The sequence below is a fragment of the Lepus europaeus genome, chromosome 4, assembly GCF_033115175.1.
Source record: "Lepus europaeus isolate LE1 chromosome 4, mLepTim1.pri, whole genome shotgun sequence".
Lineage (NCBI taxonomy): Eukaryota > Metazoa > Chordata > Mammalia > Lagomorpha > Leporidae > Lepus > Lepus europaeus.
In genome coordinates this window covers 100,281,910-100,303,263 of record NC_084830.1, presented here as the reverse complement: position 1 = coordinate 100,303,263, position 21,354 = coordinate 100,281,910, and the positions used below count along the sequence as shown (strand labels likewise).

The window sequence follows — 21,354 nt, the reverse complement described above, 5'->3', positions numbered from 1 at the left end:
ACCTGAGGGAGTACTGGGCTGTACTCCTAACATCAGGCTGGCCCAGCCTCAGCTGTTGCTGGCATTTGAGGAGTGAACCAGCAAATAGAAAATCTCTTCTCTCTTTCCTTCTTCCTCTCTGTCTCCCTCTGCCTTTCAAATAAATAAATATTTAAAAAAAAAAAAAAAAAAAACAGTTTTAGGGGCTGGCGTCATGCCTCACTTGGTTAATCTTCTGCCAGCGGCGCCGGCATCCCATATGGGTGCTGGTTCTAGTCCCGGTTGCTCCTCTTCCAGTCCAGCTCTCTGCTGTGGCCCGGGGAGGGTAGTGGAGGATGGCCCAAGTGCTTGGGCCCCTGTACCCACATGGGAGACCAGGAAGAAGCACCTGGCTCCTGGCTTCGGATTGGCGTAGCTCGATCTGTAGCGGCCATTTTGTGGGGTGAACCAACGGAAGGAAGACCTTTCTCTCTGTCTCTGTCTCTCTCACTGTCTATAACTCTACCTGTCAAATTAAAAAAATAATAAGAAATAAGAAATAAAATTTTAAAATACAACATTAAAAAACAGTTTTATTCAGGTAAAATTTTCATACTTTAAAGGGTAAAGTTGGGTCAGTTTTTGACACATAAGTACATCCCCATGAAACTGTCGCCACAATGAAGATCAAGGCTCCTTTTCAATTTTTATTTAATTTTTATTTATTTGAAAGAGACCGACAAAGGTCTCCAGTCCACTGTTTCACTCCTCAGATGCTGTCAAAAGCCAGGGCTGTGCCAGGTCAAAATCAGGAATGCAGAACTCAATCTGAGTCTGCCAGGTGGGTGGCAAGAACCCGAGTACTTGAGCCATGACGTGCTGCCTTCCTGCACGGACAGGGATCTGAACGCAGACACTCCAGTGTGGGATGTGGGCATCCCAAGTGATGCCTTAACCACACCACCGAATGCCTGCCCCACGACTCGCCTTTAAGGACCACAGAGAATGGGACTGTGGCCCCAGGACCAAAGGTAGCAGGAGGGTGCAAGGAGAGGGAAGCCCTGCCCAGGTAGGGACAGGCCAAAGGGGACCTCACTGGCCTGCCAGAGTGAGGTTGTTCCTGCTGGTGGGTTTTCGGGGAGGGGGCTGCTGGGAGAACAGACATGGGCACCAGCTCTAGACCTCCAACCACATGGACTAGAGCAGCCATCGCCGTGGGTGGCAAGATCCCTTGGGAGTCAAGTGCCTGCAGCCAGCAGTCAGCCCCACAGGCAGTGGGCAGAGGAGCAGGGTTGTCCCCTGCCACCTCTACCACCTGGCTTATCACAGGTTCTAGTGCTTCTGTGAAAGATGGACCTGAGTTCTGATGTGAGACCTCCCCACCTTGGTGGTGTGCGAGCTTAGCCTCTATCTGCTGGCAAAATGAGGGCTGAGCCAGCTCAGTGTCCACTCCTTACCCAGTCACTGTGGCCAGGGGACATGATACCAGATGGGGCCAGGTCTGAGCCATCAGCCACCCCTTGTACCACTTGGGTCTGCACTGATACAGCAGGGAGCCCAAGGACAGTGAAGGGGTGAGGAGTCAGGGCAGATACCAACAGCAGCTGTCCCCTGTGGAGCTAAGCTGATCTGTGCACCCCAGAGGCCAGGACATGGAAAGCACCCCGGGAAGCAATAAGCAGAACACAATGTGAGGAATCCCAGCTGCCTGCCCTGACAGCCACGCCCTGTAGGAGATTGTTAAAAGCTTTAGACAAATTTAGCAGAGTTCATCTGGGCAAAGAACAGGTCATGAATTGGGCAGCACTCAGAACGGGCAGAGGAAATAGGCAAGCAGAGAGTCGCCTGATTGACCACAGCCAGGCTTCTGCCTTCTGTGGGCATGGTCTAATCATTGGCTGCCTGTGATTGGCTGAAACCTGCTTAGTTGTTACAAAAAAAAAAAATCTCCTAAGTCAGGTTTTGTTTTGTTTCTATAGGAAGAGTCCAAGAGCCCATGAGCCATTTCCTGGCTGTTTCTTCTCTCCTTTGCCTGCACCTCACTGCAAGAGGGGCCCATCTACAGGATCACTAGAGCCCATTTCCCTTGTAAGAGACCACCTCAAGGACCATGAAGGTGTCCAGCTGGCCAGAGGGAGGGTGAGGGCCTGGCCCTGGCCACAGCCTCCCACTCAACCAGCCCAGCCCCAAGCCGCACAGCCCATGCTCCAGGAGGTAGCTCTGTCCAGCGCCAGGCCACAGCCCCAAGCCGCACAGCCCATGCTCCACGAGGTAGCTCTGTCCAGCGCCAGGCCACAGCCCCAAGCCGCACAGCCCATGCTCCAGGAGGTAGCTCTGTCCAGCGCCAGGCCACAGCCCCAAGCCCCACAGCCCATGCTCCAGGAGGTAGCTCTGTCCAGCACCAGGTCAGGGTGCGGCCACGGCCCCTTCAGCAGCCCCGGTGCTAGGAGCTCTCCCTCCCCTGCTCTATTTCCTAGTTTCTCCCAGCTTCTCCGGAGGCATCAGAACAGCCCACCAGCCCATCATCTCCGCTCAGTGGCCGCCGGGGCTTCTGTGCACAGGAGGTGCCAACTGCTTCCCAAGGTCTGCTCAAGCTGTTCCGGAGAAACTCGCCCGTGGAGGACCTCGGAATCAAGGGGGTGAGCCCCAAGCGCTGCCGTTTGGCTTCAGTCCACAGCTAAGCTCTCAAGAGGAAGGCAGGAGTCAGGCTCTGGGCTTGTGCCTTCCTGGCTGGCTCAGTCCCTCGGGGCTGACCAATGGGCAGTGCCCTCCGGGACAGTGTAGGGGTGGGGAGTGGCCCCTCTGCCTGAGATGCATAGCGGGCAGCGTTCATAAGAGCTGCAGGCTTTTGAGCCTGTCCAGCTCCGCTTGGGCTTTCCCTGGAGTCACTAGGGAACTCCAGCTTGCTGGCCCAGCCCCTCCTCCATGATCTACATAGCAGGCTTCCCTTGGGGCTCAGAGGGCGGAGGGCTCCTGACCTGGCCTCGGTGCTCTGGGATACAGCTCGAGCCCCAAATGCCACACTTCACTTTCCCCTCAGGCCAAGGAGAAGATGAAAGAGGAGTCCTGGGACATCCACTTCTTTGAGTATGGGCGTGGCATGTGCATGTACCGCACGGCCAAGACGCGGGAGCTGGTCCTGAAGGGCATCCCCGAGAGCCTGCGAGGAGAGCTGTGGCTCCTCTTCTCTGGTGAGCATGGTCCCATGGCCCACAGTCTTGGCTCAGCCAGGCACGGTACCCAGAGCTCTCCTCACATGAGCCCACCCAGCGCTAGGGTTGCCCTTGCGAAGTTGAACAGGCTCGGGCATGTCAGCCGTCTGAACTTCCCCGGCAAAGTGGCTCCTTCCCCTGCAGCAGTTCCCTAGGAAACAGCCACACACCTTGTAACAGACCCCAGAGTCCCACCCCTCCTCACTGGGGCATGGATGCACCCAGCCTGCCCTGTTATTGCCACCAGAGTGCCAGTAGGGGCAAGAGAGACAGCTGCCTCCTATGTCTCCCCAGGGGCCTGGAATGAGATGGTGACTCACCCTGGCTACTACGCTGAGCTGGTGGAGAAGTCCACAGGAAAGTACAGCCTGGCCACAGAGGAGATCGAGCGAGACCTCCACCGCTCCATGCCCGAGCACCCTGCCTTCCAGAACGAACTTGGCATCGCTGCGCTCCGACGGGTGCTGACTGCCTACGCCTTCCGAAACCCCACCATCGGCTACTGCCAGGTAAAGGGGCTTAGTGGGGCTCAAAAGAAGCGTCTCTCCGCCGACCAGAGGCTCACAGGAACAGGTGCTGGGCCCTGGACCTGTGTGGTGGCCTCATGCACCTGTGACAGTGCCCTGTGCCCGCAGGAAGGAGCCCAGGAAGGCCACAGGGCAGATGTAACTTAGAAACAGTAGCAATCACTCATCTTATCCCCATGTCATCTGTTGTCGTCTTTGTGCTTCTATTCTTGGTCCTGCATTTGACTTAAAAAAAAAAAAAAAGGTGCTGTGCTACCCTGGGGGCAGCGCACACATCTTTTTTTTTTTAAGATTTATTTATTTATTTTAAAGTCAGAGTTACACAGAGAGAGAGAAGAGAGAGAGAAGTCTTCCATCCACTGGTTCACTCCCCAATTGGCCACAACGGCCAAAGCTGCGCTGATCCGAAGCCAGGAGCCAGGAGCTTCTGGGCTGCCATGCAGGTGCAGAGGCCCAAGGACTTGAGCCATCTTCCACTGCTTTCCCAGGCCATAGCAGACAGCTGGATCGGAAGAGGAGCAGCTGGGACTCAAACCGGCACCTATTTGGGATGCCAGTGCTTCAGGTCAGGGTGTTAACCCACTGCACTATAGCGCTGGCCCAACTTTTTTTTTTTTTTTTTTTGTATGTGTGATAAAATATGTAAAACATACAATTTACCATTTTAATCATTTTTGTTAAAAGAGTTATTAACCTATTTGAAAGACAAAGAGAAGGACAGAGAAAGCTAGAGATACCTTCCATCTACTGGTTGACTCCCAAGATGCCCACAACAGCCAGGGCTGGGCCATGCTGAAGCTAGCAGCCAGGAACTCCCCTCTTAATCTCTTACATGGATGTCAGAGGCCCAAGTATTTGGGCCATCTTCAGCTGCCCTCCCAGTTGCATTAGCAAGAAGCTGCATCAGAAGCAGAATAGGGGCCGGCACTGTGGTGTAGTGGGTAAAGACGCCGCCTGCAGTGCCGGCGTCCCATATGGACACCAGTCCGAATCCTGGCTGCTCCACTCCCAATCCAGCTCTGTCCTATGGCTTGGGAAAGCAGTAGAAGATGGCGCAAGTCCTTGGGCCCCTGCACCCACGTGGGAGACCCAGAAGAATTTCTTGACTCCTGGCTCTGGGCTTCGGATGGGTACAGCTCTGGCCATTGCAGCCATTTGGGGAGTGAACCAGCTGATGGAAGACCTCTCTCCCTCTCTACCTCTGCCTCTGCAATTCTGCCTTCCAAATAAATAAGTAAATCTTTGCTGGTGCCATGGTGCAGTAAGTTAATCCTCTACCTGTGGCACCAGCACAAAAAAAAAAAAAAAAAGTACATCTTTAAAAAAAAAATGAAGAAGAAGGAGGAGGAGGAGCAGCAAAGTAGCCAGGACTTGACCCAGCACTCCGATATAGGACATTCATGTCACAAGCAGACGTTTAACCCCAGTGCCACAACGTAGGTCCCATTTTAATCATTTTTAAGCATTCAGTATAGTGGCATTAGGTACACTCACATTGTTGTGCATCCATCATCACCATCCATCCACAGGACGTTCTCACCTTGCCAAACTGAAGTGTGTACCCATTAAACACTAACTCTCTACGCTGCAGCCCTTGGCCACCACTGTCTCTGTTCTGTTTCCATGCATTTTGCTGTCCTGGACACCTCCTCAGACCTCATGCAGTCTGTCCTTTTTTTTTTTTTTTTTTTTTTTGACAGGCAGAGTGGACAGTGAGAGAGACAGACAGACAGAAAGGTCTTCCTTTACCATTGGTTCACCCTCCAGTGGCTGCCGCGGCTGGCACACCACACTGATCCGAAGCCAGGAGCCAGGTGCTTCTCCTGGTCTCCCATGCGGGTGCAGGGCCCAGGAACTTGGCACTGCACTCCCGGGCCACAGCAGAGAGCTGGCCAGGAAGAGGGGCAACCGGGACAGAATCTGGTGCCCCAACCGGGACTAGAACCTGTTGTGCCGGTGCTGCAGGCGAAGGATTAGCCTATTAAGCTGCGGCGCTGGCCCAGTCTGTCCTTTTATAACTGGTTTATCACACTGACCAGTGTCCTCAAGTTTTATCCATGCTGGTGCATGTTTCAGAACCTCTTTCCTTTTCTGTTTTTTTCTTTATAAGATGTATTTATTTATTTAAAAGGTAGAGAGCTCTTCCATCTGCTGATCCATTCCCTAAATGGCCCCAGTGGGGTCAGCCAAAGCCAGGAGCCAGACTGGTCTCCCACATGGATGGCAGGGGCCCAAGTACTTGGACCATCTTCTGCTTTCCCAGGTGCATTAGCAAAGAGCTAGATTGGCAGTGGAGCAGCCAGTACTCAAACCAGTGATCACATAGGATGCCAGTGTTGCAGGCAGCAGCTAACCCCCTGTGTCACAGTGGGAGCCCCAATCTAGTTCCTTTTTTTTTTTTTTTATTACAGAGTTACTCATTTATTTGAAAGGCAGAGTTAGAGGGAGGAACAGGGAAATAGAGATCTTCATTCCACTAGTTCACTCTCAGATGGCCATAACAGCCAGGACTGGGTCAGGCTGAAGCTAGGAGACAGGAGCTTCTTCCTGCTCTCCCATGTGGGAGGCAGGGGCCCAAGCATTTGGGCCATCATTTGCTGCTTTCTCAGACCATTAGCTGGGACCTGCATCAGAAGTGGAGCATCTAGGACACAAACTGGCACCCATATGGGATGCTGGAGTCACAGGTGACAGCTTAACCCACTATGCCACAATGCTGGCCCCAATTTATTTCCTTTTTAAGTCTGGGTCATATTCTGGTTTATATTCCATGTTTTCTTTGCCCATGCATTCCACTGGCAGACACTGGGGTTGCTCTGCCTTCTGGTTGCTGTGACAGCTGCCCACGTCCCTGCTTTCAGTTCTCGAGGGTGTGTCCTCAGAGGCAGCACTGCTGAGTCTCACAAGTGGCCCTGTGCTGGACGCCGCGGGAGCCTCCACACGGTGGCCCTGTGCTGGGCACCGTGGGAGCCTCCACACGGTGGCCCTGTGCTGGACGCCGTGGAGCCTCCACACATCACAGCAGCTGCACCTCCTGCATGCCCAACAAGCATTCACAAGGGTTCTCCTTGGCAGTGCTTGTTGTATTCTGTTGGGTTGTTGGCAGTGGCTGTCACTGGGGATTTTAGATGCATTTCTGGCAATTTGGTTTTGAAATCTAGCGGCCATTGTCCTGGCCAGATCAAATGGTTTCCGTTTACCTTAAATTGCACTGGGATTTCAAGGAAGCCAACTGCTCACAATTTCTGTGTGCTGTATTACCAACTCACAGAGACCAGTGCAATGTACTTAAGGTCATTTTTAGGGCTGGCCTTGTGGAAAAGCTGTGCATCCCAAGTCAGTACGGACTCGAGTCCCAGGTATTCCAGCTTCCTGCTGATGCACCTGGGAACGCAGCAGAAGATGGCTCAAGTACTTGGGCCCCTGCCACCTATGTAAGAGACCTAGCCATGTGGCCAGGCTTTCTGGCCCCGGTTTTGGCCTGGCCTAGCCCCAGGGAAGATGGATCTCTCTCTCTCTCTCTCTCTTTTTCTCTCTCTCTCTCTCTCCCTTTCAAACAAACAAATCTTTAAAAAATTAATTAAAAAAGGATAATTTTTAAAAATGAATTTGCCAGCTGGCCGCTTCTTCCTAAGTCTTAGCATCAGCTACTATAGCGCACGGCCATGGCGTGGCCACACAGCTCCTCCCCACCTCAGCTGGACCTTGCAGCCCAGCAGATACCACCACCCAGAAGAGTCCTTGCTGATGCCTGCCCTCCCTGTCCTCCCGGGACCTTCTCACCTGGCCAGTGTGTTTCTGTCAAGTTGATTTCCTGCAGATTGCCTGCCAGAAGATTGCCCAGAGTGGGGCAGGCATGCCGTTAGAGGAGGCCGGTGTCAGGGAGGGGACATTTTACGTGTCAGCCAGCAGCACAAGCTTCCCGTCCACCGTCTCTGTGCCTGGCAGGCAATGAACATCGTGACCTCGGTGCTCCTGCTCTACGGCAGCGAGGAGGAGGCCTTCTGGCTCCTGGTCGCCCTCTGCGAGCGCATGCTACCCGACTACTACAACACCAGGGTGGTGGGTGAGTGGCCCGAGGGACTGCCTGCCTTGTCTGAGTCTCCACTTGCCCAGTGGCTCCCCTAGAGGGGCAGCCTTGCCCCAGACCAGGCTTCCGTGCTGTGTCCTTCCCACCCTGAGCTCTGAGGCCCCTCAGCCATCCTGCAGTCTGCATCCGGCCCACGTTACAGAGGAGCTGTGAAGTAGTCACATGGCTAGGAAGGGAGAGCACACAGGCCTCTGCCTGCACGGCCCACACTGCTGCCTGTGTGTGGCTTTTGGAGTCGCTATCAGCCAGGGTCTGCCACCCTCAGTGATTTGTCATAGTCTACCCCAGGCCTGAGTTCCCATCCATCAAACTTTACGTAAACTTCTTTGCTACAGAAAATTTCGAGCAGGAAAAGCAGAAAGTATAGTGCACCCCCATGTACTTGTTGCTGAGATATAACTATTACAAACTCACCTCCAACAAGTCTGTGACCAAACAGACCCAGCCTTACAAGTGCATTTACCTGTGCATATGTTTAAGTCTGTTGTGCTCTGCCGTCCTGCCACTCCCATCGGGGTTTTGGAGTTACCAGCCCGAGTCCAGTAGAGCTGTGTTTGTTCACAGTTTGCTTCTGATGCTTTCAAGGGGAAATGAGCCTCCCCCTAAAAGGGAAGTACAGAGGAATGAACAGTCCTTCCCGTGCCATGGTGTGGATGCCGTAGAAAGAACAATTACAGGGCTGCTTTCTCCCTGACCTTCCAGCCCTCACTGTAGTGAGTTGGCAGGGCTGGGGAGGGCCTCAGACCCTGGCGTTCCCTACCAGGGGCCACCTGAGGCCATGGGACTGGCTCCCCATTCAACCTCTCCACCACCCTCCCCACAGGAGCCCTGGTGGACCAAGGCATCTTCGAGGAGCTGACAAGAGACTTCCTGCCCCAGCTGTCAGAGAAGATGCAGGATCTGGGGGTGATCTCCAGCATCTCGCTCTCCTGGTTCCTGACCCTCTTCCTCAGCGTCATGCCCTTCGAGAGTGCTGTGGTCATTGTTGACTGCTTCTTCTACGAGGGCATCAAGGTGATCCTGCAGGTGGCCTTGGCTGTCCTGGATGCCAACATGGAGCAGCTGCTGGGCTGCAATGACGAGGGCGAGGCCATGACCATCTTGGGCAGGTGACCGGGCCAGGCCCCTCTACCCTGCCTCTTGCCAGCCCTGGCTGCTGCTCAGTCAACATCAGGTGGCCACACCCACCAAGGGCCCAGGGACACTCAGGGGCAGGAAAGAGCTCCCTTCCTTCCTTTCTTTTTTTTTAAAATTAATTCAGGAGATAGACATTCAAGCAGGCAGAGCTCCTATCTGCTGGTTTACTCCCCAGTGCCCACAATGACTGAGACTGGGCCAGGTGAAGCCAGGAACCAGGAACTCAATCCAGGTCTCCCATTTGGGTGCCAGGGACCTAGATACCTGAGCCCTCACCACTGTTTCCTGGGTCATGCAGTAGCAGGAAGCTGGAATCTGCAGCTGGAGCCAGGTGTCGAACCCAGGCACTCTGATATGAGAAGTGGACCTCTTTAACCCCAGGGAGAGAGCTGGTGCCTCAGATGTGTGCTTAGGGAAACCTTCTCGGGGTGCCCCAGAGAAGGGACCCCGGCGATGGTGAAACCTGCTGGTGGTTAGGAAAGAGCTGCCCAGCAAGGCCTCCAGCCCAGCAGACAGGGGGCAGCTCTAGCCACACCTTTCCCAGCTCAGTATTGCTACTTCCCCATGCCCAAGCCCAGCCTGCTCGGAGCTTGCCACACAGCGGGGTGAGCTGATGCCTGGCCTCTCACAGCTGAGGCCCAGGACCAGCCTAGCCTGGCTTCCTCCTCCTCCCAACAAGTTTTTGTGGATTTCCCTCATGGTTGCACCACTACTGCCTTGTCACAGGCCCACATTGCCCCTTCCCTGCACCCATGCCTCGTCATTGTGGGTTTCTCTGCTCCAATCTGTCTCCTACCAATATCCCACAGGACTCACCCTGTCCCTCCACTGGGACGGAACTCCCCATGCCAGTGTTTGTCTTCCATATAAAGGAGCAGTCAGTACCTGCCAGCTTGGCCACCAAGCCTGTCAGAGCCATGCCCTGGCACCCTCCTGGCTCATTCTGAGCTCTGCACAGTCCTGCATTTCCCTGCCCTGGATTGCCCCCAGTCACCAGGGACAGCCTAGGTATCTCTAGGGAACCTGCCCAGTGGGCAGGGTCATGGCCTCCCAGGTAGCTGGGCTGGGTAGCTGTGTGTTTACCCTGGGGTCAGGACACTCTGCCTCTTGTTCTTTCCTGCGAGACAATGTGGGCCTCTTCAGGGGTGAGGAGCCCTGGCTGGACTAGGTTCCCAGGTTTTAGTCCTAGACAAGCCAGGTCCCTTGGGCTGCTGCAGATGCCACCACAGCAGGCCCTCTGCTGACCCTGCTGAGACTCAGCCCTTTGGTCTAATTCTTCCTGACAAGGGCAAACATTGCCATCCTTCCAACCGCGCAGTCTGTGCTTGCCAAGGACCCCAGAAGACAGCCTGGTGTCTTCTGAGTTGGCGCTCAGGGCCTTCTGCGGGGGGCGAGGTCTCTTCTCTGCAGCCCTGAGGGGAGCTCCCTAACTTGGCAGGGCACACTCTGGCCTCCTAGAGGGTCTCCCATTCCCAAGACCTTACTATGGCCGTGGGTGGTCTCCATAGCCATTCTCCAACCCACACAGATGCCTGGACAATGTGGTCAATAAGCAGAGCACCTCGCCCCCGGTTCCACACCTCCACGCCTTGCTCACCAGTGGGGATGACCCTCCTGCACAGACGGACATCTTTGACCTTCTCAAGGTGTCCTATGAGGTCAGCAACCAGCGAGGCCACATGGGGGCATGAACAGGTGTGGGTGGTAACAGCCCTGTGCTCTGGCTGTGCCTCCTCTCACCCGGTCACCCCTACCTGCAGAAATTCAGCAGTGTGCGAGCCAGTGACATCGAACAGATGCGGTTTAAACAGAGGCTGAAAGTGATCCAGTCCTTGGAGGATACCGCCAAGAGGAGCGTGGTATGCTGGCGTAGGGTGTGGGTCCACGGCACAGGGCCAGGCGGCTCTCACTGCGGGGTGGGACACAGAGCACCGTCGCACCAGTGCCATGGGTAGGATGTTGTGTGAAACCAGAACCCAGGAGTGTCTGGACAAATTAGGGGGAGTGAGCAGAAGTCTCAGTCATCTTTTCTGCTCACAGATGGATCTGTGGGAAGCTTCTCTGAGGCCCCATACCCCTAAGGCCAAGCTTTCCCAAGATGTCCTGTCCTGGGCTTTGTCACACATTCCCTGCCCTTGCCCCATGCAACACTCAGCTACCCTCTGACCGCCTCTGCCACAGCCTTCGTCCTCCTCAGCCCTGGAGGGGTCAGGTTGCCCCCACTACAGGATCTGCTCACAGTCTCTTGACTGCCAAGGCCAGGGCTTCCGACTTTGCCCCCGTACCTGCAGCCCTCCTCTTCAGACCTGTGAGACACTCTAAAGCCCCTTTGGTCACAAGTAACAGAATCCGACCAACTCCAGCTAACTGAAGAAAGAGAAGAGGCCGGCAATTCTGGGACCCCTTCCCTAGAGCGGGCAGCAGGGTCTCAGCAGGGATCCAGACACCAGGAGCTGAACAGCTTCCTTCTTTCTGTGTCCCCCACCCGACCAGGGCACAGACCTCAGGGAGTGCGGACTGACTAGCAGGGCAGGTGGTGAGAGGCGAGCAGGGGCCAGGCCCTCTCCTGAGTGTGCTTGGCCGACCTGGGACACCGAGGCGGCAGCTCCTGCCACAGCAAGAACTTCACAGCCCCCCGGTACATCCTGTGTCTCTTTCCTTCTAGGTCCGAGCTATACCTGGGGACATTGGTTTCTCAATTGAAGAGCTGGAAGACCTTTACATGGTGTTTAAGGTGACAGCCTTGAACAGGGGCAGGGACCAGGACTGCATCTTTGTCCTCTAAGTGCATCAGAGCTTCCGGCCAGAAGAGAAATAGATCCTCAGATGCACTTGCCATGAAATTCACGTGGTAGAATGTAATCCTTGCTGGAGTTTAAGGACAACACTCCTTCAGATGGCAGAGAATCCACTCAAGTCAGTGTATGCAGAAGAGGGAATTCACTGGCTCAAGTAACTGAAAAGTTTAGGGATACAGACAACTTTAGGCGTAGCTGGATCCAGGTGCTCAGATGCACTCTCCTGTCTTTCCCACCTCTGCTGTCCTCTGGAATGCTCTTCCTGCAGAGGTGCAGGGCTGGCGGCAGCTCCAGGGACAGGCTCTCTCAGTAACCCTGGAGGAAAGAGAATTTGTCTTTCCAGTGACCACACTGGCTCAAGTTAGGTACTGTGGCTGCATGTGAGTCATGCATTTACCCCGCCCTGGTGACGGGCAATCACCACCCCTTGTACTTCGTGGTTGGAGGGTGGGACAGAAGAGGTTCCCCACAAAAATGTTAGGTACCGTTAGCAGAAGGGAGAGAGGCGCTAGAGAGCAGCCCACACCACCTGTCTTTTCTGCTGCCATTTCAGACTGCCCTTTGCTTCCTCAGGTTCAATTTCCCAGGTGGCCACCATGCTGTGGCCTAAGGGCCCAGTGGTTGAGCTGGGTGTGCCCTTCACAGGTTGTCCGAGGGCTCTGTGTCTCATCGCCCGCTGATTATCAAGCAGCTAGCAGTACCAGCAAGAGAGGGCCTGTGAAATGGGGAACCGTCTGGCCCAGGGCTCTACAAACTGGGACGGAGGAGGAAGGTGGACACCTGGCCAGCCTAGGGCTCCTAGCAGCCTGGGGGCCGAGGACTGGCCCATCTCACCACACTGTCCCCACAGGCCAAGCACCTAGCAAGTCAGTACTGGGGGAGCAACCATGCGGCAACCGCCCGCCGGGACCCCAGCCTGCCCTACCTGGAGCAGTACCGGATCGACGCAAGCCAGTTTCGGGAGCTCTTTGCTTGCCTGACACCCTGGGCCTGTGGCACCCACACGCCTGTGTTGGCAGGCCGCATGTTCCGACTCCTGGACAAAAACAGGGACTCGCTGATCAACTTCAAGGAGTTCGTGACTGGGATGAGTGAGTACCTCCGGGGCCTACCAGGGGGCTGACCCTGCCCTTGAATTTCCTTTGCCATCCCTGGCCAGTCTGCCTCTACCACAGCAAGCAGAGGCATCCCTTGCGTCTGGCCCTGGACGAGGGAAGAGCAACTGACCCATCAGAGACCAGCTGGGGCCTGCTGGGAGCCCAGCCCTGCCCCCCCCCTTCCCTCAGCTGGCTGGGGTGGCTGGGTGCTGGGGCAGCTGGCCCCAGGGAAGGCTGAGCTTGCAGGGCAGTGCTCCAGGAGAGTAGCAGGCCTCGGGCTCACTCCCAGGGCCTCTCCACAGCCCACTAGGGAGGGGCTTTGAAGTGGGCCTGCACCATGCTGTGGAGCCCCTCACGGCATGCCCTCCTCCTGACCTTCCCCCACAGGTGGGATGTACCACGGGGACCTGACTGAAAAGCTCAAGGTGCTCTACAAGCTGCACCTCCCCCCAGGTGAGTGCCCCCTCCCCCGACCCCTTGTATGAGGGTGGGCACAGGCTCTCCGGTAGTGCTGGGCCTCCAGGCAGCATGGGGGGAGATACTCCAGGGAGCTGGAGTGCTGGGGCTTCTCGGAGAGCAGGGCCATGACCCACATACACTGTTATGCCCCTCATTGTACCCCTCCATGTACTGAGAAGAATGAGCCCCCTACACAGGACCATGTGGATCTGCAGGCCTGGGTACTGCTTAGCAAATGCAAGTGGCTGCTGCTGTGGACCGGTCTCCAAGATAGGACAGAGTGGGAAGAGCAGGTTGTTGGCGAAGGCTGGTCTCTGAGCCTGTGCCTGCCAGAGCAAGAGCCGGGGTGAGAGGGTGGTGCACCGCTCCCTGGACACCCCCTGACCCCGCCCCCCCCACGTCATTGACTGCACCTTCACCTGACAGAGACCCTGTGTTTTCAAACTCATGTAAGGATCAGGAAGTAACAAATAACCAGAATTAGTCATCACCAGTAAAACTGCCGCACGCGTTACTGTCAGTGGGTGCCAGGACTGGTCAGGCGTGCCCAGTGGGGAGAGTGAGGTCTGTCCAGGAACCCGGAAGCTCACAGTTTTCCCAGCCCTCACTTTGTCCACATCTCCGAGTGCAGCCCTGAGCCCAGAGGAAGCCGAGTCAGCCCTGGAAGCCACCCATTACTTCACAGAGGACAGCTCCTCAGAAGGTGAGCGTTTCTGAGACTCCCAAGGCTCCCAGCCATGGCCCTGGGGGTGGGGGGTGGGGGTCCTAGGAGGGGCCTCAGGCCAGACCCCACCCTGGCTTCCAGGGGCCAGGTGTCCCACAGGCGTTCTCACTCTCGTTTCTCTTGTGTCTGTCTGCCTGGATCTTGGGTCCTCCTCCCTCTGCCCTCCGCTCCTCTGCTGTCCCTTCCAGCATCTCCTCTGACCTCAGATCTGGATCTTTTCCTGCCCTGGGAGGCTCAAGGTCAGTCCCTGCAGCAAGGATGGCTCCCTTGGTCTCTGGGCCTCGAAGCTCTCTGTCCCCGAGACCCTCCAGGACCGTCCTGGTGGAGGAGAAGGCGGTGTCAGCTGTGGGATGGGTAGTAAGTGGGGGCACCCAGTACCACGTGCCCATGGGTCCACACGTTCAGAGGAAAGAAAGGCAAAAGCTGTCACTGCACCCACGGCCCAGAGGCAGCTGGAGGGAACAGTAGATGCTCTCCTTGGAAAACATCTGCACACGCCACAGAACTGTCTCATGAAGAGAAAGATACGAATGTTGAGTGCCAGTTAGAGCTCACCCTCAGGCCGCATTTAACGCACCAGACGCACGGTGATGAGGGCATTCTGGACCCTGGGAACTGGTGAGCAGCTGGGTGAGATGTACACTTACACAGCTGGCAGCAACTCTGCCCTGTGATATCACATGGCAGTAATGCACACCAAACAACTGGCCCAGAAGGGGAAATGAAAAAGTAGTGCATATCAAGGTGCCTGCAGTCCTGCTGACGGTGTGGAAGGCTTACTTGAGTCTCAGCAGGAACCCTGAGGGCCTCTGTCTTAAATGAACAGACCAGAGAAGCAGGTGCACTTCCTGTCACACATAGAACCTGGGCAAACTGAGGACGCTTTAAGCTTGTCCCGTTTACTTCTGGGAGGGGCCTTGTGGTACAAGACCCCGTCCTCAGATCCTGTATCACTCAGGCAGCAAGGGTTCCAGTCCATGATGAGATGCCTGAGCAGATAGAGGCCCTTCACTGTCACCCATGGCCACCGCAGCAGTTCAAGGCGGAGCTACTGCTGTCCTCACCTGAGGCTCCACCAGCCCCACTGCCCCTGGGAACAGCCCTAGGAGAGCAGGTCAGCTTGCTCCTCCCCAAGTTCATGTTCGCACACAGGCCACACAGCATGCCAGCTGCCGCAGATGTGGCACTTGAAGCGGTGCTGAGCACAGGGTTTGTGTCTCATTTCTCACTGACTAGTGTGGCAGTCGTGGGTGGGAATCCCCAAGTGTGACCTTTTCCAAAAGGAACCGTAGAATTCATCAGGTCTCGGACTTGTCTAGCAGAAACAGTGTGGTGAGCCGTGTATTCCTCTGGAATAGAAGTGGGGATTCAGCTGCCTTTTGCTTTAATGTGACCAAGTAGAGAAACGTCCAGGCCCTCCTCTGCTGTGGTGCCAAGGGTCAGGCAGAGCAGGCACTGCCATGTGGGGACCTGCCGGGACCGGTGGGCTGCGGTCACAGCAGCAGGAAGAGGTTCTCCACGTTATGTTTCTTTCCCGGGTGGCAGAGACACTAACGCAGGAAGAACGAGAAGGAAGTGGAAACGAGGAGGGCCGAGAAAAACAAGGAGGTACGGGCCATCCTGCCCCCATGCTGGCCGGATCTCAGGGTTGAAGTCTGGGACCCCTTGCTTGCTCTATCCATCCCAGTCAAGGCGGGAGATCCCAGCCCAGGGAGGGGGGCTGACAGGTGTGTCCTGACAAGGCACTGATGTCTTCAGGGGAGTGACCTCACACACAGGCACGCACATACACACACACACCACTGCCACAGAGGTCCGCTGTCCCTCAGCACCAGGCCTGTCCCCTGTGAGTGCCTGACCAGCCCTCCCCTTCTCACGCTGGCCTCTCACAGCCTCCGTGGGGTTCTTGTGACCATCCCGGAACACAGGCTTGGGGCCATCTCCATCCGCTTAGAGCCAGTCCCTTCAGCTAATTTAAGGAGAACCAGTGGGCGTTTTCCCTGTCAACAAGTACAAAGGTGCTTTGTAACAGCCCAGGTTACTGCAGGCCAGAGTCGTCCAGCCCACCACCCCCAACACCAGCCCAGCCCTCTCTCATCCAACAGACAGATTCATGTCTTTTCCTCTTGACTCACAGAGGAGAAGGGGACCAGCCCTCCAGACTATCGGCACTACCTTCGCATGTGGGCCAAGGAGAGAGAGGTTCAGAAGGAGACCATCAAGGATCTGCCCAAGATGAACCAGGTAGGCCCGGTCGGAGCCTGCAGCAGACACCTCTGGAGAACCCTGATAGAGAGTGGCACAGCACCCATGGCCTAGAGTTCCCAAACGGGGAGGGGGGCATTCTCGTCCCTCCCTCTAGAGCCTGTTAGTCATGGATGGCAGTCGGTGATGATTCCAGAAAGACAGGAACTTGTTGCTCCAGAACCCGGGACAGGGTGCTGTTTCCACAGTGACAGCATGTTCAGGCCGACTGACACGCCCTGGGGAAGGTTAGCCTCCTGTGCCACCCCTGCCCAGGCGGCATTACTGCCCAGGCACTCTGCACACACGGGCTCTCCTGTCCCTTCCATGGCCTGATCTCCATTTCCCAAGGCTCTTGCCACCAGAGAGGGACAGCCCCTGGGCTCAGGCTGAGCACTCACACTCCTGAGGAATGGGGTGCCCCAGGGAACGAGGCTTTACCCACTCTTGGGCCAGGATGCCTGGATGTGTGGCTCAGGGACCCAGGGCCCTCCCCACCCAAACCCCCTCAGCTGAGCAGGAAGCACACACCTCATCGTCGCCCTCTAAAGAGCTGTGTTAAAGCACAGAGTTGAAGCTGCTTCTGCCTGAAAACACAGGAAGTCAAGGGTGAGCCCAAAACCCCCGAAGAAGCCCTGGCTGGGACCAGGGTTAGAAAGTCACAGTCTCCGCCACCAGGACCGCACATCGGAGCACTGAGGGCCCATCCCAGAGAGAGACAGCTTCGTAAGCAATGTGTGGCATTGCTCAGATCACTCTCCTCTCGGCCTCCATGTCCTAATCTGTGAAATGGGAGTAAGGCACAGGTCGAGTCACAGGACAGCGTCCCAGCACCAGCTCCAGGGCCTGCAGCATCCATGCAGTGAGCGCCAGAGTCTCCCAACCCGTCTTTGACTGTCTCCTTGTTCTGCCCTTCTCCCTAACAGGAGCAGTTCATTGAGCTGTGCAAGACACTGTACAACATGTTCAGCGAGGACCCCCTGGAACAGGACCTGTACCACGCCATCGCCACGGTGGCCAGCCTCCTCCTCCGCATTGGCGAGGTGGGGAAGAAGTTCTCGAGCCGCAACAGCAGGAAGCCCGGGGACAGTACCCCCAGCGGGGAGCAGGACGGTGCCGCCGAGGAGGGCGTGCCCCCAGCACGGGAGCCCCAGCCACCAGCCGCAGGGGACCCCCAGGCCAAAGCCGGTGGAGACACCTACCTGGGGAAGGCGCCACAGGAGAGCCAGATGGTGGTGGAGGGGGGCAGTGGTGAGGGGCAGGGCTCGCCCTCCCAGCTTCTGTCCGACGACGAAACCAAAGACGACATGTCCATGTCCTCCTACTCGGTGGTTAGCACGGGCTCCCTGCAGTGTGAGGACCTCGCAGATGACATGGTGCTGGTGGGCGGGGAGGCCCGCAGCCCCACGGCTGCCGCACGCCTCGGGGGCACCATGGACACGGACTGGTGCATCTCCTTCGAGCAGATCCTGGCTTCCATCCTGACAGAGTCCGTGCTGGTCAACTTTTTTGAAAAGAGGGTGGACATTGGGCTCAAGATCAAGGACCAAAAGAAGGTCGAGAGACAGTTCAGCACCTCCAGTGACCACGAGCAGTCTGGGGCCCTGGGCTGAGCCCTGCAGCTCTGGCTGAGGCCTCTGTCTCCTCCCTCCCTCCCTCCCTTCCTGATTTCTCATTAAAGACAAGCCCCTCCCGTCCACCCCAGAAGCAGCGGGTTGTAAGTGGAAAGAAGGCTGATGCCAACACAGTTGCCTTAGAAAGAGTCCCTGGGCCTGGGTCTCCTGGCAGCAGCCGCTCCTGGGGCCCAGGGAGACACGGCTGCTCCTATCTTCCTCTCTGCCCACGGGAGCTGCCTCAAGCCAGAGGTCCCTGCCTAGCATTAGAGGCGCTCACATCTGCCCCCACTTGCCTCCTGCCTCTGCGGCCAGGCCAGAGCGGGTCCCTCCAGCCACGGATGCTCTCCTGCAGCTGGGTAGGCCAGGGCTCTGACCTGCCACTTGGCACAAAGTGATGGAACTGGAAGGTGCTTTCCGAGAGCCCCTGAGCCTGGACCTTCTGCCGGAGACACGGGCAGAAAGCGGCACCAAAGTGGGAGCTGCACAGCACCCAAGTGTGCTCCTCCAGCTCATCCTTGTCAAGAACCCAAAAGCACCTCCCTCAGGTCCTGACCTATTCCTCATCTTCATTTCATATGGCTAAAATCACACTGTGCTCAATGCCTTAATAAACCCGTGAAGGAACTGAAACTCACACTGTGTGCGATGCCTTAATGGGACCCCTCCCCACCACTGGAGCCTCCTGACATCCACCCAGGCCATGGTCGGCAAGGTTGGGAAACCTGACCCATCAGGACGGGGCAGGGGAGTACAAGGCCCTGCAGGTTGGCTGGGACACGGAAGATGCTGGGCCAGGCCAGGCAGGGCTTGCACTGACTTGCCCAGGAAAACCTGAGCCATGCAGAGGACACGCATGGGGGTGCAGGAGGCATGACCCAGGGCCAGGGCTGCGGGCCTCAGCTAGAATGGGGCTGGGTTGCAGAAGTTGAGGTGGCCCCTCAAGGTCCAGCATTTGCTCCCAGGTAGCTGCTCCTGCCAGGGCTGCATTTTGTTGTTTTTTAATAGCTTTATTGAAGTATAATTTACATTCAATAAATGCATGTGTTTCAAGTTATAATTTGCAGAGTTGTAAAATCGACTCCTCAGTGCAATTCTAGAACATTCTTATCACCTCAGAAAGATTCCTCAGGCCCATTTGCCTCCAATCCCTCTTTCCCCATCAAACTCAGGCAACCACTAATTTGCATAGATTTTATGGCTAGGTTTTTTTAAAGATTTATTTATTTATTTGAAAGAGTTACACAGAGACAGGAAGGACAGAGAGAGGTCTTCCAACTGCTGGTTCACTCCCCAGTTGGCCGCAACAGCTGGAGCTGTGCTGATCTGAAGCCAGGAGCCAGGGGCTTCTTCCGGGTCTCCCACATGGGTACAGGGGCACAAGCACTTGGTCCATCCTCTGCTTCTTTCTCAGGCACACTAGCAGGGAACTGGATCAGAAATGGAGCAGATGGGACTTGAACAGGCACCTATATAGGATGCTGGCGCTGCAGGCAATAGCTTAACCCACTGAGCCACAATGCTGGCCCTAACACATTCTCAAACACAATAAAATAACATCAAGGAAACTCAATAACTACTTTAAAAAAAAAAGTCATAAACTAAGCCATATAATTTCCTTCCTAGTATTCACACAGCTGCCATAAAATAATTCAAAAGATTCATACCAGAGAAAACATTCTTGGCCATAATGCAATTAAACAAAGATATACATAAAAGGGGTGGCTGCTGTTTGGAATACCTTCATCCCATTCTGGAGTGCCTAGGTGGGGTCCCACTTCCACTTCCAATCTAGCTTCCTGCTAATGTGTATCCCGGGAGGCAGCAGAGTTCCTGCCACTCAGGTGGGAGACCCAGATGGAGTTCCTGGCTCCTGATTTTAGCCATGGCAATGTTGTAGGCATTTGAGGAGTGAACAGCAGATAGAAGATTCTCTCTCTCTCTCTCTTTGCCTTTCAAATAAGTTTTTAAAAAGATATACATAAGGCTGTATACATAAAAAGGCTGTATACATAAAAAGATATACAGTGCTGTAGCATAGCAGGTAAAGCCGTCCGCCTGCAGTACTGGCATCCCAAATGGGCACCGGTTCGAGACCTGGCTTCTGCACTTCTGATCCAGCTCTGCTGTGGGCTGGGAAAGCAGTAGAAAATGGCCCAAGTCCTTGGGTCCCTGCATCTGCATGGGAGGCCTGGAGGAAACTCATTGCTCCCAGCTTCGGATTGGTGCAGCTCTGGTTGTTGGGGCCAATTGGGGAGTGAACCACCTCTCTCTCTCTCTGCCTCTCCTTCTCTCTCTGTGTAACTCTGACTTTCAAGTAAATAAATAAATCTTTATATATAAAAAGATATATATAATAAACCCACACATTTAGTGATTTCAAGTCTTAAATTGTTAGTAATCAGATTTAAGTACATTAGGATCTGGGTAAATGTTTTAAATGCCATGTAGAAGTATAACCTTGTGAATATACTAAAGAAATTAAGTCGTACAATATAAGAGGACTCTAACCTATCCCATTTTAAAAGGATGTACAAGGACCAGCTCTGTGGACATAGCAGGTAAAGCCGCTGCCTATAGCACCAGCATCCCATATGGACACCAGTTTGATTCCCAGCTGCTCCACTTCTTCTTCTCCTCCTCCTCCTCCTCCTCCTTCTTCTTCTTCTTCTTCTTCTTCTTTTAAGATTTATTTATCTATTTATTTGAAAGTCAGAGTTACACAGAGAGAGGAGAGGCAGAGAGAGAGAGAGAGAGAGAGAGAGGTCTTCCATCCGCTGGTTCACTTCCCAGATGGCCTCAATGGACGGAGCTGCGCCGATCCGAAGCCAGGAAGGAGCCAGGAGCTTCCTCCAGGTCTCCCACACGGATGCAAGGGCCCAAGGACTTGGGCCATCTTTTACGCTTTCCCAGGCCACAGCAGAGAGCTGGATCAGAAGAGGAGCAGCCAGGACTAGAACCGATGCCCATATGGGATGCTGGCACTTCAGGCCAGAGCTTTAACATGCTGCGCCACAGCGCCCGGCTGCTACACTTCTGACCCAGCTCTCTGCTCCTGGGAAAGCAGCTTGGGCCCCTGCACCAGCACGTGGGAGACCTGAAGTTCCTGGCTTCATTTGGCCCAGCTCCGGCGGTTGCTGCCATTTGGGGAGTGAACCAGTGGATGGAAGACCTCTCTCTCTGTCTCTCCCTCTCTGTCTGTAACTCTACCTCTCAAATTGATAAATGTTAAAAGAGAGAAGAAAAGAAAGAGCGAGCAGACGGACATGAACCAGGGCCGACATGGGATGCCAGTGTCCCAGGAGGCAGCTTCACCAGGTACGCCACGATGCAGGGCCCCTACCTTTAATTTTTAAGGACGGGGGATCACTCTTGTGGCTCAGAGAGTTAAGCTTCCACTTATGATCTCGGTATCTCTCTCTCCTGCTGTAGAGGAAAGGTGTGGGCAGAGGCTAGACCAGGGAGAACCGCCAGCTTGGAAAGAGGGGAAACAGC

At 55.3% G+C, this 21,354-nt stretch overlaps 1 protein-coding gene across 3 annotated transcripts in view; it reads left to right on the top strand.

Annotated features, from left to right (window-relative positions):
• Positions 1 to 18,496, top strand: part of TBC1D9B (TBC1 domain family member 9B) — a 47,100-nt gene extending 28,604 nt beyond the window's left edge. Inside the window, exons 8-22 of one of the 3 annotated variants that reach the window (XM_062188570.1) lie at positions 2,436 to 2,597; positions 2,999 to 3,149; positions 3,465 to 3,679; positions 7,646 to 7,763; positions 8,611 to 8,896; positions 10,453 to 10,582; positions 10,685 to 10,783; positions 11,590 to 11,658; positions 12,573 to 12,813; positions 13,207 to 13,272; positions 13,910 to 13,981; positions 14,191 to 14,241; positions 15,548 to 15,610; positions 16,140 to 16,246; positions 17,173 to 18,496. In XM_062188570.1, coding sequence (XP_062044554.1) covers positions 2,436 to 2,597; positions 2,999 to 3,149; positions 3,465 to 3,679; positions 7,646 to 7,763; positions 8,611 to 8,896; positions 10,453 to 10,582; positions 10,685 to 10,783; positions 11,590 to 11,658; positions 12,573 to 12,813; positions 13,207 to 13,272; positions 13,910 to 13,981; positions 14,191 to 14,241; positions 15,548 to 15,610; positions 16,140 to 16,246; positions 17,173 to 17,859 — 2,517 coding nt within the window. In that variant the 3' untranslated portion in view covers positions 17,860 to 18,496. The remainder of the gene's footprint in view (positions 1 to 2,435; positions 2,598 to 2,998; positions 3,150 to 3,464; positions 3,680 to 7,645; positions 7,764 to 8,610; positions 8,897 to 10,452; positions 10,583 to 10,684; positions 10,784 to 11,589; positions 11,659 to 12,572; positions 12,814 to 13,206; positions 13,273 to 13,909; positions 13,982 to 14,190; positions 14,242 to 15,547; positions 15,611 to 16,139; positions 16,247 to 17,172) is intronic. The other 2 variants (XM_062188572.1, XM_062188573.1) reach the window with 2 other exon arrangements.
• Positions 18,497 to 21,354: the final 2,858 nt, after the last annotated feature.